Source organism: Thrips palmi, unplaced genomic scaffold, assembly GCF_012932325.1.
Source record: "Thrips palmi isolate BJ-2018 unplaced genomic scaffold, TpBJ-2018v1 HiC_scaffold_10, whole genome shotgun sequence".
NCBI classification, from domain to species: Eukaryota; Metazoa; Arthropoda; class Insecta; order Thysanoptera; family Thripidae; genus Thrips; species Thrips palmi.
Window position 1 is genome coordinate 1,028,488 of NW_023144621.1, and position 17,982 is coordinate 1,046,469.

Consider the following 17,982-nt stretch of genomic DNA (forward strand, 5'->3'; position numbering starts at 1 on the left):
CTACAAAATCAAATGTGTGCTTAGTACACAGCTGTGGGAGTATGCTTGGAAGCATACATCTATAGGAGTGTGCTTGTCAAGCATACATCTATAGAAGTGTACTTGGGCAAGCATGCATCTATAGATGTGTACTGGGGCAAGCATGCACCTATAGCTGTGTACTTGGGCAAGCATGCATCTATGGCTGTGTGCTTTTAAATGAGTGAGTTGAATGCATGCTTCTCCAAGTACACAGCTATAGGTAGATGCATGCTTGCCCAAGTACACATCTATAGATGTATGCTTGTCAAGCACACTTCTATAGATGTATGCTTACCCAAGCATACTCCTATAGCTGTGTGCTTACAAGTATACTCCCACAGCTGTGTACTAAGCACACATCTGATCTTGCAGTGTACCTTGCCCCTGAAGAGTGGGACAGGCAAGGCAGCGCGCTCTGGGCGATCGGACCAGTACTACACCCCGCCACCTCGCCGTCATATCTACACGTGGGGGTGGGTGTTGTTGTTAGTTATTGTTGCACGCCAGGGTAAGGGATGTTTCAGGCGTTTCAGTCACGAATTGGGTAAAAATACATGTTTGAGTTGTCTTTGTCAGTCCCAGCAGATTAGACAGCACGCTTCAACGGCATTTTAGAATTTATCTGAAGGCATACAATAGTCAATGACACTGAAGATAGAGGTTAGTAGTGTTAAAGAAGATACAGTCTTCATCGGCAAAGAGTCGACTTCGTGCGACGGTCCCCGCTTACGCGGCGGGGGTGAGCTCGAGCCACAATAGTTTTATGGCCCTCCCGAGCCCGGAGCACTACCGGAGCTTTTGTCTACCACCATGTGCTGTTCGGTTTTCGTGTCGGCAAAGAGTCGAAATCCGGTCCCGACTCGTCGACTCTTTGCCGATGAAGACTGTACGTTTCTTTAGCTGGCCGAAGAAAAGTATCTTCTTGGTATGCCTTCAGATTAATGCCAAAATGCCGTTAAAGCGTGCTGTCAAGTCTGCGGGAAAGCATAAAGAAAAGTATCTCCTTTAACTATAGCTAAATAAAAGTATTTTCTTGAATACTACTAACCTCTATCTTCAATGTCATTGACTATGGTATGCCTTCAGATTAATTCTAAAATGCCGTTGAAGCGTGCTGTCAAATCTGCTGGGACTGACAAAGAAAACTCAAACATGTATTTTTACCCAATTCGTGACTGAAACGCCTGAAACATCCCTTACCCTGGCGTGCAACAATAACTAACAACAACAACACCCACCCCCACGTGTAGATATGACGGCGAGGTGGCGGGGTGTAGTACTGGTCCGATCGCCCAGAGCGCGCTGCCTGTCGCACTCTTCAGGGGCAAGGTAAGCCACCCTGTCGTCACTGGTGCGTTGCAGGTCTGCTGGTTGTTGGCATACCTGACAGGCGCTTGGGTCCCCTGACATAAGAAAAGCAACCCGGAAACTTGCTTTGAGCCGAAAACACCTAAGAGAGCGTCCAGTGTGGTATCGAGTGCGGCCGTCACTACAATTTGGTGAAATACGTGGTTGCAGGGGTTCACGAAAATGGCTCGTTCTCGGGAACGAAGCCGAACACATTTTTTGGTTAGCATTTTCGCTTAGGGAAGGGTTTAAGCTGCCCAGATTGGTCAAAATCGGTTGAGGATCTAGGAAATGGCGCTAATTTGAAAACTTCACTAAAGTTTTAAAGTTATAAAAAGTTTTTGGACATAAAAACTTCAAAGACAAAAGAGATACAGTTTTTCATCTTCTTTCCAAATCTGGTCTCGGATTTGACCTACAACCAATGGTTGCTGAGATATTGCCCTCCAAAGTTGCGTTGTTCCAATATTTAGCAAAAAAGTAAATTGCCCATAGCCTAGCCCCTGGGGGGCCGGACCTCAAACCAAGTACCGATTATTTCATGGGGCCATAGGGGTAACAAACCCTGAGCCCAAGGCCTGGTTGACTTCTCATGGAATGTCCCACTTCCAATCAATATACGATCTTGAAATTCAAGCAAGACAGTCACAATACGTTAGAGATTTGATGGGTGTGTGTGGAATTCGAAGATTTGAATGGAACAAAGGGTTACAGAGCCGCAAAGTTGGTGTAAGGTGCGAATGGACATGACGGAACTTACAAAATCGACCCTTTAGGCCCCCCTCCCGCGTTACATGTTAGCTTTGAACGTCCGTAAACAAAGGGAACAAGCTAGTCCACTGCCAAACAAGATTCTTAAGTGCATAAATGGACTGCACTCGAATAAGTTCCTTCTGGGGAGGGTGTGGACACCAAAACGCCCTCTACGCGCGGAATCACCCGGGCCTGCCTTGTCGGGTGTTTGCAGGAGCTCTCCCGTGCCCATACTTTAGACCGCTATATTTCCTAAACGGTTTAAGATACAACTCTGTGCGTGGTCTCATTCGATTCAGCGCGTCTTTTCCCACAAGATAAGATCCCTATCACACACCAAGCAGGCAGAGAACGTCAAACAATGCTCAAAACCTGCATTTTTTAAATAATAAATGGCAAAATTTGCATACTTTGAACCGCTAAATCTTCTAAGCGGTTTGACGTAAAAATCTGCGCGTGGTTTTATTCGATTTATCGCGTCATTTTCTACAAGATAAGATCATCAGAAATTTTTGTCTACTTATTTTTCCCAGAAACCCCAAGAAAAAACTGTTTTTAAAGATGTTTTTATAGGTTGTTTTGGGGGGTTTACTCTACAGGTATTCGTCGGAGGTCAAATCTGAGGTCATATTCTTGTTCCTTGGCCATTTCTACAGAAAGTGACCAAATTTTAGCCGTCTACTATGAAAAGTGTAAAATTAGTCCAAAATATCCAAATTCGTGTTTTTTCTCCAAATTTAAACTAAAGTTTGCCATATCTCGGGCAATTAATTTTTGCCGGACCTAATATTTTGGCTGTAGACTCTTTTTTAGTTAGTTATTAAGCCTACAAAAAATCAGGCAAATTTGAGAGGGTCGCTGGAAGAAGTGGTCCGTCTTAGTTGATTTGGCTCACTGCGAATCCAGGCGTGGGATACACTCTCAGACTGTTATTGACTTTTTGTCCTTTGTTAAAGAGTATTTTACACAGCAATAAAAGGTACTATTTCGTCAATATCTATGTAAGATTTCATTCGTTATATTGACTTAGGGTGGGAAATACCCATTGAAGACCCTTTTTTTAAAGTGCCTAGTTTTCATTGAAAACTCTTTCCTACCTTAAGGAGTTTAATTTTGTCTTGTAATGTGTTCCTTATAGATTCGAAATTCAGCCAGACTTTTAACCCAAGTACCCTATGAGTGTAGAAAACTTCGGCCAAAAAACAACGCTGCCAACCTTCGGTGCGCACGTTTTCCCGAAAAGTAATTGATCTCCAGGTCCAGGTCTTCTGTACAGGATACTTGACACATATATCTAGTTCACACCGTCGCCCTTTTTTGAAAGTGAGTTCCAGTTTTATGTAAATAAGGCAGAAAAGTGCAAAAAATGAAGTATTGACTCTCTATTTTCACTTTTCAGCCTTATTTACAAAAAACTGGAACTCACTTTCAAAAAAGGGCGACGGTGTGAACTAGATATATGTGTCAAGTATCCTGTACAGAAGACCTGGACCTGGAGATCAATTACTTTTCGAGAAAACGTGCGCACCGAAGGTTGGCAGCGTTGTTTTTTGGCCGAAGTTTTCTACACTCATAGGGTACTTGGGTTAAATGTCTGACTGAATTTGGAATCTGTAAGGAACACATTACAAGACAAAATCTAACTCCTTAAGGTAGGAAAGAGTTTTCAATGAAAACTAGGCACTTTAAAAAAAGGGGCTTCAATGGGTATTTCCCACCTTAAAGTCAATTTGCTATTGACAAAGAGTCAATACGGGTCAGTACTAGAGCTCCCCCCTCCTAGAGCTCCCCCCCTATTTTCCGCCTTTTCTTGAATTAATTTTATTTAAATGTGATAAAATGAATTAAATATGATAAAATAAATAAAATATAATTAAATGAATTAAATATGATAAAATGAATTAAATGTGATTAAATGAATTAAATCTGATAAATGTAATTGCACTGCTTGTGCCGAGTGCAAGTTAGATGGATTGGAGTCTACACTAGCCGCGTGAGACCAGCATCGTTCTACCACGCAGCAAGATGCTACGAGAGCTCCAGCGCGGCGGCAGCGGCACTGACAGGGCTGAATTTAAGTGATCTTACCTATCCTAACCAAACCTAACGGGCTCGCGACGGATCTCACTCTCACTCGCGACGGATCTTCCTCTAACTTGCGACAGATCTTTCTGTAACTCGTCAGATCTGTCGCAAGCTAGAGAAAGATCTGTCGCGAGTGAGAGTGAGATCCGTCGCGAGCCCGTTAGGTTTGGTTAGGATAGGTAAGATCACTTAAATTCAGCCCTGTCAGTGCCGCCGCCGCCGGAGCTGGAGCTCTCGTAGCATCTTCCTGCGTGGTAGAACGATGCTGGTCTCACGCGGCTAGTGTGGACTCCAATCCATCCAACTTGCACTCGGCACCAGCAGTGCAATCACATTTATCAGATTTAATTCATTTAATCACATTTAATTCATTTTATCATAATTAATTCATTTAATCATATTTAATTTCTTTTATCATATTTAATTCATTTTATCACATTTAAATAAAATTAATTCAAGAAAAGGCGGAAAATAGGGGGGGAGCTCTAGGAGGGGGAGCTCTAGTACTTCCTGGTCAATACGCAATTGACTTATAAAATAGTGAATAATTGATGACAATTTAGTCTTTATAGTGAACAATCATGTACATGGTTACAAAGGATATAATACACATTATTGCTGCTTAAAAAACTACGTAAGCAAAGGACAAAAAGTCAATAATGGAGATAAAAGTCAATACTAGTCTGAGAGTGTAGGCATGCGCTAGATAATGTAGGACAGGATTTGCCAACAGAAAGTGCCAACGCTAAAACCCCAATTGCTTCTGAAAAATAAATTAATAGAGCCGTCAAAACTATCAAACACACCCGAAAGTGATTTAAATTACGCACAGAACACTCAATTTGCACAATACGTACTTATGAAAAGCGCATTCTCAGACTCGTACTGACTTTTCTCTCTCCAATTTTGACTTTTTGTCCTATGCTTGCGTAGTTTTTTAAGCAGCAATAATATGTGGTGTTCCCTTTGTTACCGTGTACAATATTGTTTGTTCACTACGAAGACTAGTCATCAAATATTATCTATTTTTGAAGTCCATTGCGCAAGGGAATGTGGGACGATTTGTAACAGGGGCGATTCGTAAAATTTAAGTGAAGGGAGCAGAGGAAAATCTGAGTATGGCCCCTCTTTCACTTCAAGTAGAGGGTCCTTGAACAATCGAAGCGGATGTGATCGGTGCTCAGGTATAGTTTTGGAGGGCGTCTGAAACATAGGGTACACCGAAAACAGGCAAATCTTTTATTTTGAGTTCTAGGAAGTTTCTGTCTGAGGCTCCCCAGGTATGAATCACCATCAAAGTACCGTTGGGGCCTTGAAGCGTGACCCCTTTACAATGTAACCACGTGGCATAAGTTGCCTTAACTTTGTCCAGTGATAGTTGGGGACGTATTTCCTGCGTAACAGGCATTTGGGGTGATTCGTAACAGACCCGTATAAAAACAAGAATTTAGATATTTTTTGCAATTAAATGCTTGAATTATTTCTCGAATCATCTGCTGCCTATTGCCAATACATTTACACAGCTCAAAATGCATTTTAAAGCGAGTTATTCTATTCTTTCCTCCCAAATTGAAAAAAGTGAGGTTAGGGTGGACATAGCCCGTCAGTTAATGCTGAGGCGGTCAACGGCAGCTTGTAATGTAGATTTTAAGGCGTCTGTAGGACATCCGAAGAACAACTGCTGGAGGAGATAACATTCCCGACGATGTTTCATCTAATGTGTAGGATGTTATGAAAAGCCCCATGGCTGTTACATCACCCCATGCTGGGGCGATTCGCAACAGCATGCAAGGGTTTGGAAAGCGTCTTAGATTTCCAAGATTACGGATCCTAGATTGATCCAATGGAGCTGTACAGTCTAGATAAAGGGCCAGACTGCTCAACTGGCACAAGTTTCGAACCGATATGCAGAATGTCCTTTATTTTGTGTAGAGAATTCCGAAATCTGTTACAAATCGCCCCACATTCCCTTAATGACTCTTTGTTAATAGCAAACTGACTTTAAGTCAATATAACGAACAAAATCTTACGTAGATAGAGGAAAAAGTATTTTCTATTGGTGTGTAAAAAAAACTCCTTTAACAAAATATAGACAGTCAAGAACAGTCTTGGAGTGCGAACGGTTTGAAATAACTCAACTAAATCAAACGCATCAAATTGGTCAAAATCGGTGGACCCGTGCACGCAGGTCCATGGACGCTCAACGTAACGCCAACTCGTGATACTTTGGTTTTGGGGCAGATGCGTTTACTCGGATTTCGAAACAACGTAACGTAAGGATTCCACTGACCTTGTTCCATCCGAGTCCCCTCATAAGGTAGAAACTAGTGATCGCGCTCGAGGTGGATTGTGCCGTCACCGTAAATTTAACCTCGGGCTCCTGAAGACCACCCTCCAGGATCACCGCTGTCGTCGGATACGACAATGGCACGGGGACGGAGCACTTGTAGCTTGCCAGCAACCGGCCGTGGCCTTGCTGCTGGGACTCGGAGCTGGCGTTACTGGCACGAGACGACATGGTCCTGGAGAACGAAAGGAAAAGGCATTGTACTGTCCATTCGCTCGAACCTCACGGTAAAAACGGTTCCTGGTTTTCCCAGGAACTCCCTGGAAATCACCTATGTCTCTACCATAGGCTTCCTGGGAAAACCAGGTACCGTGTTTACCGTGTGAGCCAGCGGCGACCCTTTGCTCTGCAGGCATTTTCTTGGTGCCATCATGAGTGAGGCTAACAGCCTCGATAAACAACGAGCGAAACAAAAAGCGTCGAACCCTTATAATACCGCACCGAAACAGCACTCTGACAATGAGGCTCCCGGTGCCGGTGGGGTTCGGCTGTTTAACTTCACACAAAATCTATGTGTGTACTCAGTACACTCTTCTAGGTACGTGCTTACAAGCATGCACTTCAAGGTGTGTACTTGCCTAAGCACGCACCTAGTGAGTACTTGAATGAGTACACACTTACTCAGTGAGTACACACTTGCGAGGTGCATGCGCGGCATAGGGAAAACAAACGCATGCACTTCTATGTGTGTATGTACACTTCTAGGCGCGTGCTTAGGCAAGTACACACGTCGAAGTGCATGCTTGTAAGCACGCGCCTAGACGTGTGTACTGAGTACACAAATAGATTTTGTGTGTTTTCCTTTGATCACCGCTGGCTCACGGATGAGGGAAGGGACAGTAAGTGCAGCAGGATGGAAAGTTGGGACCGGTTGGGGAGACATACACTTAAAATGTCTGACAATGACATTCGAACTATGTCACAGTGAGCTCAGCGCTAGTATGACACGAAGCATTGAAGCAATAGTCTTCATAATACGAATCTTTTTGCCATTTACATGGTAAGATACAAGGAAAATCATTGTTCTAGGGTCGACTGAACTCCCCTCCGCTCACTGTTAAAAATTTTTGCTGAAAATTCAGACTTTTTTGACTGAAGTAAATATGCAGAACATCCTACTGAAAATTCAGACTAAATCCTGGTCTGAAATTTTCAGACTTACACAAGTCTTAACCTTTCAGACAGGTCGTAGTCTGAAAAATTCAGACAAAATTGTCTCAATTACTAGATTGTTTTATCTGAAAGTGGCAGCAGGAAATTTTCCCGTAACTCGGTGAAATGATAATGTTCGCATCCGAACCTCAAAGGAGAGACGTACTCCAAGGAACCGTCTAGGTAAAAAATTGAGTGTAGGGCAATGTCCCCGATGTGAGACTCTTCCCTGCACTCATCTGGAGCTGGCATGACGCACCCTAGGGAACGACGGCACGGAGCCAACCGCGAGAGGTAACTTCAAATGTCAATTGTTAAACTCGCGCGTTTGCTACAGATATAAATTTGGTATGGGAGCGTGTGTTTCGTCATAGCCAATAGAGTGATGGCCATTTCGGGTTAAAAATATTAAAAATTTAACAGAATCAAACGTTTTTAACAACAGCAGGCTCTTTACCGACACTGGCGCCACCTAGCGGAGAGAAAAATGCTTTCGTTTTGTCTGAAGTCCCCGAAACGGAGTCGGATTAAATTGAATGTAAGACTGATTGTGAGTTAACCCAATGTTAGGTTGGAAGAAAGTTGTCCAATTTTCTCTTATGTTTGAACATATTTCAGAAAGTAGTCTGAATCCGAAATTCAGACTCTTGAGGTCTGGGAAGTCTGACGCAAGTTCATATGAATTTTGAGAATGAGTACAAATATTAAGACACTTCGAGTCTGAACCAAGCTTTCAGACAAAGCGTTTAAGAACTAAGACAAAAACTCTGATTTTTCAGAATTTAGTCTGATTTACAGATTCAGACCGCTAAGTCTGACAAAATTGGTCTGAATTTTCAGAATTTTTTTAACAGTGCTGTGTACGAGGGAGTAGTATTCGTATAGTACAAGTAATATGGGCAATGTGAAATATACAGTGACACATTGCCCATATTGCCTTCGTGAGCCCTTGTTCGTTTCGGCAACCAACTCAATCCGCGAAACCGTATTCTGGTCCGTGGAGGCTTTGTAATTAATAGTAGACCATATCATCCAACCAGGCTATATGGGAACAGCGGGTGGAAACTTGCCAAAAAAGACATGCAAAGGTTTTTTGTGCACCTTAGATCTCGGAACCCAGAGGTGGTAGGTGAAATCCGAGGTCATGGAATCCTCAGAAAATTTCACTCGGCGTAGGGTATGTTTTGAGCGGGAGGTCAAGGAAATGGTCGGTCATTTTGTAATGAGAGAAAGAAAAAAAGGAGAAAAAACGCTGTGGGACCATGATCGAAACGTTGCATTGTTTTGTGGTAACACTTAATGCAAGAGAACGGGACCTCGTAGGTAAATTCTGAGGTCATATTCTGAATCCTGAGAAAATTTCATGTGCATTACGCTGCCTGGGAGTGGTCAACACACCAAAATAACAGAAAACCGTTGCCGTGAAACTGTGAGAGGGTATGCGGCGATTGTATTGCATAAAATTAGAAAACAGTCTGCCGTTGACTGCGTGTTCTAAAGGGTACAGACCCTCCTTCTTTGAAACTTATAGGTGGAATGCACACACGAAAGCACCCTGAATTCATGTCTGTACTCAGAATTTGAATTGGCCATACCGTTGTCTCACATTAAGCATGACCAAATAACAATTTTCGGGATAAAGCGTAAATTTCGAACCTGGTCACAGAGCGTTTTTCACCTGTTTTTTTACTTTCTCATGGCAAAATGACTGACCATTTCCTTTGCCCCTGGCACTAAACATGTCCTACGCCGAGTGAATTTTATGAGGATTCCAAATATGACCTCGGATTTCACCTACCACCTCTGGGTTCCGAGATCTAAGATGCACAAAAAACCTTTGCATGCCGTTTTTGGCAACTGAGTTTCCACCCGCTGATGGGAAGTTGCCAAAATTGTGGGTCCTTTTGCCTCCTAAAAAAGTGAAAAAAATATCTCGTTCTAAATTTTTTAAAGTATTTTTCCTGTATTCTAGGGGTCATTCTAAACGCATTTCCGAAGGAGGCCAGTATTTTCTCGCACTTTGATTTTCCCCCTATACTTAACATGGGGGAATGGCACGGAAGTTACCGAAAATGTGCAAGGCACGGAAGTTACATCATCAAACAAACCGTGAAAACGGACCAACCCGTTCACCAAATCGAACAGGTGTCTCGCCTAAAGTTCAAAAGACGTAAAAGCGCGAAATGGCCAGGTGGACCGAAATCGATAGGCCGAGTAGCAAGCTCGCTATTGATGACACGGAAGGTTACACATAAACCTGACACATGCCGGATTTTTACCTTTGGTGGTCAAGCTAGCCGGAATGGGGCCCTCTAGCGAAAATCCGCCTACCGCGCTGGAAAGAGGAAACCGTGCTGCTGATTCCGGACGTTGAGCCGAACTTTTCCCGCTACAGGTTCGACGCTAAGGCGCGAAACTAAAGCTGACGATGTTTGAAAACCAGTACGGTGGACATTTTTGGCCCGTCCCGTTTATTTTTTGTAAAAAACTGACGGAGCGACGGGCATATAGTATGATGCATGCTGTGCGTCCGTTCGTTCGTTCGTCCGTTCGTTCGTCCGAGGACTTCCCCGAGTAAAAATAGAAGGCTGCAGAAAGGCTGACGCACGGCTGACGCATGGCTGTATGGACCGTTTTTTGGCTGTATGCATGGCTGCCGTGGCTGCGTTGCAGCCATGTCGCAGCCATAGCGACGTCCTGGACTTGCAGCCATGCACGCTGCAGTGGCTGGTCTGGCTGTTTCACGGAGCGCTTTGGCTGTGAAACGCTTCAGAAGCTGCGCACAGAAGCCTTTTGGCTGCCCTAAGCAGCCTACAAACGCTGCCACGCACAGCCAACTTAGCTGCAGTGGCTGCAGGCTGTGCGTCGCAGCGTGTTGGCTGCTAGCGCCAGCCCTGGGTCATTCCACACTAATTCACCGAGGTCGAGGGATCGACCACCTCAGAACTGTCTGAATTTTTGTGTTTCGCCACCAATTAGGGTCCTTATGAACGGTGTAAAACGGTTTTGGTCTGAGTCAAGTGGTTTGGGAGATATAGACATGGCTCTTTTTTGGTACATTTAATAAAAAAAATTCTTAGTTTCACAAAAGTGCGCATAACTTTTGAACCGTTTGAGATATCGAAAAACCGAGCAAAGCGCGTGAAAGAGGGTACAATTCCGCTTCGAATGACGTATAAAACATGCACATCGAGTCAAAATTCATTTTCTTGTTATTTTTCACTTTTAATTAACTTTCTTAACCCAAAACACCAATTTCGTATTTTTTGATATTTTTGAAACTTTGCACAGACCTTCCCTTAACATCCCTAAACAACCCCTTAAAATATTGAGCTGTGTATTTGAGAGGCCTGGGAGATATGGAGGGGCATGTCCACATCTGCACCCTTGGACCGCCCTGAGAGCCCGTTTCTTTGCGGTCCTGATCAGCCCGCGGCGGAAGTAACCCAGATCGGTCATGAGGAGTTGGCATAGTGAATGAATATCAATGACCACTGCGATAAGAAGCTTCGTTTAAGTCACAGGTGAACGGAAACAAACAATTTTCTTGGCCGGACCGGGTGCGCCTGCACCTACAAGGCTGCATAGCCAACCCACAGCGCGTGCACTAGGTGTGGCCACCATCTCCGGCCACAGGCGTCCCGTCCTCGGCGTGCGGGCCCGGCAGTGGCAGTCTGCAGTAGTACCGTGCAGTAGTACCCCCCGGGGGAGGAGGGGGGGAGACCCTCTTCCCCCTAAGGCACTGGATAGATGCCTGGTAGGCAGGCTATTTGCGGCACCCTGTTAGTAGGGCAAAATGGGTCGCCTGACACCCCCTCCCCTTTCCAAATTTCTGCTCACGCCAGGGCTAGAGGGGACTCAACTAGGTGGTGAAACAGACCTGATAACATCTGATATCAACAAGTCTTACTCGCTGGGGCGCTAGGAGTCACTAGGTCAATATGGTGGCATTGGTCAAAACTAACCTCAAACGAATTAGGATAGTCTGCCGGCTTCCACGCGAGTGAGGATGGCCTCCTAGCGCCCCAGCGAGTTAGGATTGTTTCCTTGCGCCCAGGCCAGTAAGGATGGTTTTCCTCGGAAGGGTTGAACCACAAATAATATTAAAACTGATCTTTGTACACATAGGAAGTAACAAGTTGAAATCAGGTCTGTTTTACCACATATGTAGTTAAGTCTCCTCCAGCCTAGTGGCGTGAGCAGAGATTTGGGAAAGGGGGGGGGGGTTGCAGGCGACGCATTTTGCCTACTTGCAGGCTGCTGCAAATTGCCCACGTTCTACACTCTCAGACTCGTATTGACTATTTACCTCTTGCCATAAAGGTTTTTGTGCAAACGTAATATGTACTATTTTCTCTTTGGCTATGCACTATTTTGTCCATTGTGTAATGTTTTTAGTCCATTAAACCGGACTTTTTGTCATTTGCAATGTACTTTCCAATTTCTACGTAATCTATTGACAATCCTGAAAACGATCAAAATTGTGCATAGTTAAGGATAAAATAGCACATTTTACGTTTGCTCAAAAAATGCTATAAGCAAAAGAGAAAAAAGTCCATATTGGTCTGAGCGTGTACGGAGCTATCTAGTGCCTTGGGGGGGGGGGGGTATCCTCCTGTACCACTTCCGACGCGAAAGAGTCCTAATGTGAAAACTTAAGTCCATGATCAAAATTTCACTTTGGAGGTTCAAAAAAACTATGCAGAATTCAAATCCAGCATCGGTTTCCCGATAGAGAGCTTCATCTATTTTCAGGAAGGCTCGATAGTCTAAGGTTTCATTTTTCTGTTGCTTTCCCTTAAAATATTGTGGACTTTGTAATTAATATGTGCTTTTCGCTGTCCACGTAAAGAAAAACTGAGCACAGGTCCGACTAGAGCACTTTCTGGCGATTCTAAAACCGTTCTTGGATTGTATTTTGGCCTACAAATGACCAATATGCAGCCATTTTGGGAAAGGCGTAAAATCGTAATTTTTCGGTTTCTCTCGGCGGCATCAAAAGCCCTACAGAGCTCCACATCCGCACTAGGCTGAATCGATAGAAAAAATGTGTCCCCTTCACGATGGAGCAAAAATTAGATATTCCATTCCACTCTGCCCTTTTTGGTAACCTAATTTTTATCTGTTAACAGAGCAAAAAAGCAGTTATTCGCCATTTTGTCGCGCGTGCGCGGTGCTTCGCATGGCTGTAAGTCTGTCATTTTCCATTCAAACCTATAGCATGCGCAGACATGTCTGGTTTGTCTTGTCAAGACGAATCCATTTCTATAAAGAATTGTCGATTTGGACGATTTTGAAAATTCACTCCAACCCCTTGCAAATATTAATAAGGCATTCCATTGAATTATAAGACAGATTTCAATGAAATTTTATTTCAAAGTATGAACGACGTTTCTAGCTGCCCTCAGAACCTACGGGATAATTTCAGACTTGCAAAGCAAAAACAAGACTCTTTCACGTGGAAAGGGGTGTTTCCGCCCGGTGTGTGCCGGGCCCGCACGCCGAGGACGGGACGCCTGTGGACGGAGATGGTGGGCCAGCCCGCACCCAGAGCCGCACCTAGTGCACGCGCTGTGGGTTGCCAATGCAGCTTTGCAGGCGCACCCGCTCCGGCCAAGAAAATTGTTTGTTTCCGTTCACCTGTGACTTAAACGAAGCTTCTTAGTGAGATTTGATCGCAGTGGTCATTGATATTCACTATGCCAACTCCTCATGACCGATCTGGGTTACTTCCGCCGCGGGCTGATCAGGACCGCAAAGAAACGGGCTCTCAGGGCGGTCCAAGGGTGCAGATGTGGACATGCCCCTCCATATCTCCCAGGCCTCTCAAATACACAGCTCAATATTTTAAGGGGTTTTTTAGGGATGTTAAGGGAAGGTCTGTGCAAAGTTTCAAAAATATCAAAAAATACGAAATTGGTGTTTTGGGTTAAGAAAGTTAATTAAAAGTGAAAAATAACAAGAAAATGAATTTTGACTCGATGTGCATGTTTTATACGTCATTCGAAGCGGAATTGTACCCTCTTTCACGCGCTTTGCTCGGTTTTTCAATATCTCTAACGGTTCAAAAGTTATGCGCACTTTTGTGAAACTAAAAATTTTTTTTTATTAAATGTCCCAAAAAAAGAGCTATGTCTTATCTCCCAAACCACTTGACTCAGACCAAAACCGTTTTACACCGTTCATAAGGACCCTAATTGGGGGCAAAACCCAAAAAAATTCAGACAGTTCTGAGGTGGTCGATCCCTCGACCTGGGTGAATTAGTGTGGAATGCCCCCCCTCCGCGGCTAGACGTTACACCCAGTAGGCTGCAAGGGCTGTAGGCTGCGCGTCGCAGCGTGTTGGCTTCGGGCGCCACCCGGGGCCCCCGGCTGCACTTTACAGCCACGTAGGCTGCCATGGCTGTAGGCGCGCGTCGCAGCGTGTTGGCTGCTGGTGCCAGCCGGGCCTTGGCTGGACTTTACAGCTATGTAGGCTGCCATGGTGTAGGCGAGCGTCGCAGCGTTTGGCTGCTGGGGGCAGCCGGGCCCGCGGCTGGACTTTGCAGCCAGGCGGGCTGCAATGGCTGTAGGCTGCACGCTGCGCGTCGCAGCGTGCTGGCTGCCAGCGACAGCCGCCGCGGCCACTTTCCAGCCACGCGGCTGCAATGGCTGTAGGCTGCGCGTCGCAGCGTGTTGGCTGCCGGATGCAGCCGGGCTACGGCAAGACTAAACAGCCATGTAGGCTGCAATGGCTGTAGGCTACGGATCAGCATGGTGGATGCTGGCGGTATTCAGGCGCACCCTTGTTTAAAAGGGTTATAAAAAATAGAAAAAAATAGAATGGGTGCGTGGTATGCTGATATTTGAGTTGAATACGTTAACAACTAACCCATGAAGTTTCGAAAAAATCGGGACACTTTTTTGTTATTTTTGATATCTGGGAAACGGTAAGTCCTAGATAAATTATTTACCAGTTTTGGGATCGGGAACGGTGTTGGGACCCTAAAAAATTACTAAGGGCTCCATAGAACTTAAAAGGGCGTAACAGGCCCCCTAAAAGGTCGTCAGGGGGACCTTCATGTACTAAGGAGTAAAGCCTAGTGCGATATGGGTGCTGCCGATGGCATCCACGAAGCTGCAGGAGCGGCCGAGATGTGGCTGTGATCCGCAGCTTCATAGCTGCCGGGTGCAGCGTGGCCCGGGCGAAAGAAGGCTGCCTGGAGCATCCAAAGGGCTGCGGGGGCCCTACAGCACGCCTCACAGCCTCCGGTTTCCCGGAGGCAGCGGGCCCGGGGAAAGGAAAGCTGCCTGGGGCATCTAAAGGGCGCGGGGTGCAGCTTAAGCAGGCCTCGCAGCCTCGTGGCTGCGGGGGGCACGTGGCTCGCGAAGGAAGGCTGTCTGGCGCATCCGCGGGTGCGGGGTCACCCTAAGCAGCGGGGGCAGCGCTGACTGGGCTAAAGGGCACTTCAGTGGCGGGCAGGTCAGCCTGAGACGTGCCCCGGCTGCGGATGGCTGTATTTTGGCTGACGTATGTCCGAATACAGCCAATGTCTGCAGCCATCCGGTTCCATCCACGCGTTGTCACCACCTGGGGGGAGCCAGCCTGCAGCCAATCTGCGCCTATAATTTTCTCTCGGGTCCCGTGGTCCGATCTTGACCAAATTTGGTATGCAGCCTCCTTTGGGGGACCCCAAGAACCGCCCGGTGGCAGCAAATCCGATCCGAGCCCCGGGGGGGGCTGCTGCGGGGCATCATGGGCTACATGGGGGCGAGGAGGATTTTGGCAACGGATACGGCTAGGAGGGGATGTAGGGGGATTTTGGAATGGGGGGACGAGAAAAAAAAAAATGGTGCCAGTTTCGAGCGAATCGGAGAAGTTCGGACCCCGGGGTTTAAATCCCAAAGGGGTATATTTTGAACATTCTTTTTTTTTCGAGTTTTGCATTGTTTTTAGTTTTTTGGGGGCGCTGATGACGAAAATAACATTTATTTTGGGCCCCAGACTAGGTTTAAACCCGTCAGGGTTAAACAAAGGCGAAATTCACACATCTGTTAATGTACGGGACGGGCCAAAGTTGCCGATGTATATCGCTACTTTTCCTGTTATTTCATCCAATAAAGCAGGAGGTGAGAGTCACTGGAAAAAATTGCTGTCCAAGGGTGTCATACAGGGTTGCCAACGGAACAAAAGGCTGTTCGCGGACGCGGACTTTTTGGACCATGGACAGCACGGAAGTTACATTTTGCCCAGTTTTAGCCTGTTTTGACAGGGAAATACTTGAACTGCATGCTCGATTAGTGTGTGGGATAGTAGGGGAGATGAAGCCCAGTCATAGGAATCAAACCACAGGTCGATACGTCGAAAAATAAGGAAACTGGCCCAAAGACACAAAAGGACCCACAATTTTGGCAACCTCCCATATCAGGACGGCCCCCGCATCAAAAAATCGTTTCTCCATCAGGTTTGCAGAGTTAAACGATCCTTCATTGACACTCTTTCCTCTTCACAGCTGCCAAATGAATTCGGGGGATCTGATCTTGTCCTGTAGGGCACACGAATACACCCGAACCTAATTATCCGACCAAGAAATGTATTTTGGGAGGCCCCCGTGCCAATGTGACGTTTCAAAATTTGATTGTGGGAATAAATGGTTGATTTGTATCGCTCATACTCCGATTCAACCGCCAAATGAAGTTGCGGAACCTGTTTTCAGTATGTGGACCCTTTTTAAGTACCAGCATCTGATTATGTGACAAAACTATTTCGGGACGGCCCCCGCGTCACAGTGGTGTGATAAAAATTGTTCGAGCCTCTCGAATGTGTTACGTGGGTCGCCCTTTACCCGTTCCACATCATTATCCTCATCCGCCCCATGTGAATGCACGTGCCTTTGAATGGGACAGAATCTTATAAAATCTTGTAAAATGGACCATTATGATTTCCATTCCCCCTTCTCCCCGTGATCCGCTAGGGTGACCTAGGCTTCTCAGAACATTTATATCGACTTAGAAACGCGTTATGAAGTAAAAGAAAAAAGAACGAAACCGATCGGTGATAATTCAAATATTTCAAAAATGTACCTAATTTATTCAAAGTTTCGAAACTTTGAACGCGTTGCGGGATCAGAAGATAGTGACCTATTCGAAAAAACTGTTTTGATCTCAGGCAACTTTTCCGCACTATTACGTTTCGATCATCGAAAAAAGTGGAAAAATGCTCCCTACTTAATATACCCCTTATTTACCGTTTCTACTTCGGAAATGTGCTATCGTATTTAATCCAGGAAGCGGAAGAAGGGAATAATTCGATTTATCTCCGTTTGTCTCCGTTTAAATTACAGAAACCGTCTACAGAATGATGCTACACTTTTGAAAATTGTCACAGTTAGGCTTCCTTGATAAAAACGCAATTGCATCATCCATCTGATTGGATAAAGTTTACCCTGCAAACAGTTTTTTGTTAGTTATCCCCTCCTTCTGCTTCATGGATCATTTAATGCACGATCCGAGTGACGTCACGTTGACCCGAACCGCCCGTTCCCCCTGCGTAGCGCAGCGTTACGCAGGACCAGGCATCCCCCTCTGGGCGTCTGATAGTTTGACGCCAGGACTTCCCGTGCATTAGCCTATCCGGGAGACCGCAGTGCATGCCGTGAACAAGTCTACTGAAATCACGCTGCATGGTGCAGCGGGACGAACAAGTACCTAAAAACTACATGAGGGCATTTCAGGGATGGTCTGGACCGGGAGCCACGAGCCGGGAACTCATTGTCAAGGAGCTAATTCCAAGGCGTAGGCTCCCACTTTTGAACAATAGAGTTGAGTCTTTAAAATTTTGGTGCTTATGCGTTTGCGTTAACACGCCGACTCATTCAATGAAGCACGTTAGATTGCGTAATTCCGGTACATAAGGTACATGTACACTGTAAAAAAATTCCGTACTTTTGTACGGAAATGGTTCCGAAAAATATAGTACGGAGGTACGGAGAAAAGTACGGAACGTTCCATACTTGCTCCATATGAACCCATGTAAATGGGTACGGAAAAAAAGTACGGAACGTTCCGTAGTTGGCAAGTACGGACGGTCCAGGCAAATTAATGACCAGACATGTACCGTACTTTTACCGTACTTTTTTCTCACAGTGTGCCAGCTCTTGCCTTCCGGTTCAGACCTCTGAAATGCCCCAACGCCGGTCTAGCCGAGTATGGTGGAAACCTGCACTTCCGGGCTGCACCGCGAAGACAATGTGTTTTCTCTTGTATTTTCCTCAGCAGTAGCACAATAGGGTACTTCG

The 17,982-nt window shown here is 45.5% G+C and overlaps 1 protein-coding gene across 9 annotated transcripts in view; it reads right to left on the reverse strand.

Moving 5' to 3' along the window:
- LOC117651378 (kelch-like protein 1) overlaps nt 1–17,982 on the reverse strand; it is a 29,557-nt gene that overhangs the window by 10,331 nt on the left and 1,244 nt on the right. For 3 of the 9 annotated variants that reach the window (XM_034395385.1, XM_034395421.1, XM_034395394.1), the window contains one exon: nt 6,497–6,728. In XM_034395385.1, the coding sequence (XP_034251276.1) occupies nt 6,497–6,728 (232 nt within the window). Of the gene's footprint in view, nt 1–6,496; nt 6,729–6,824; nt 6,850–7,438; nt 7,459–7,853; nt 8,071–16,530; nt 16,557–17,129; nt 17,189–17,392; nt 17,518–17,982 lie in introns of those variants that run through there. The other 6 variants (XM_034395431.1, XM_034395402.1, XM_034395412.1 and 3 more) reach the window with 6 other exon arrangements.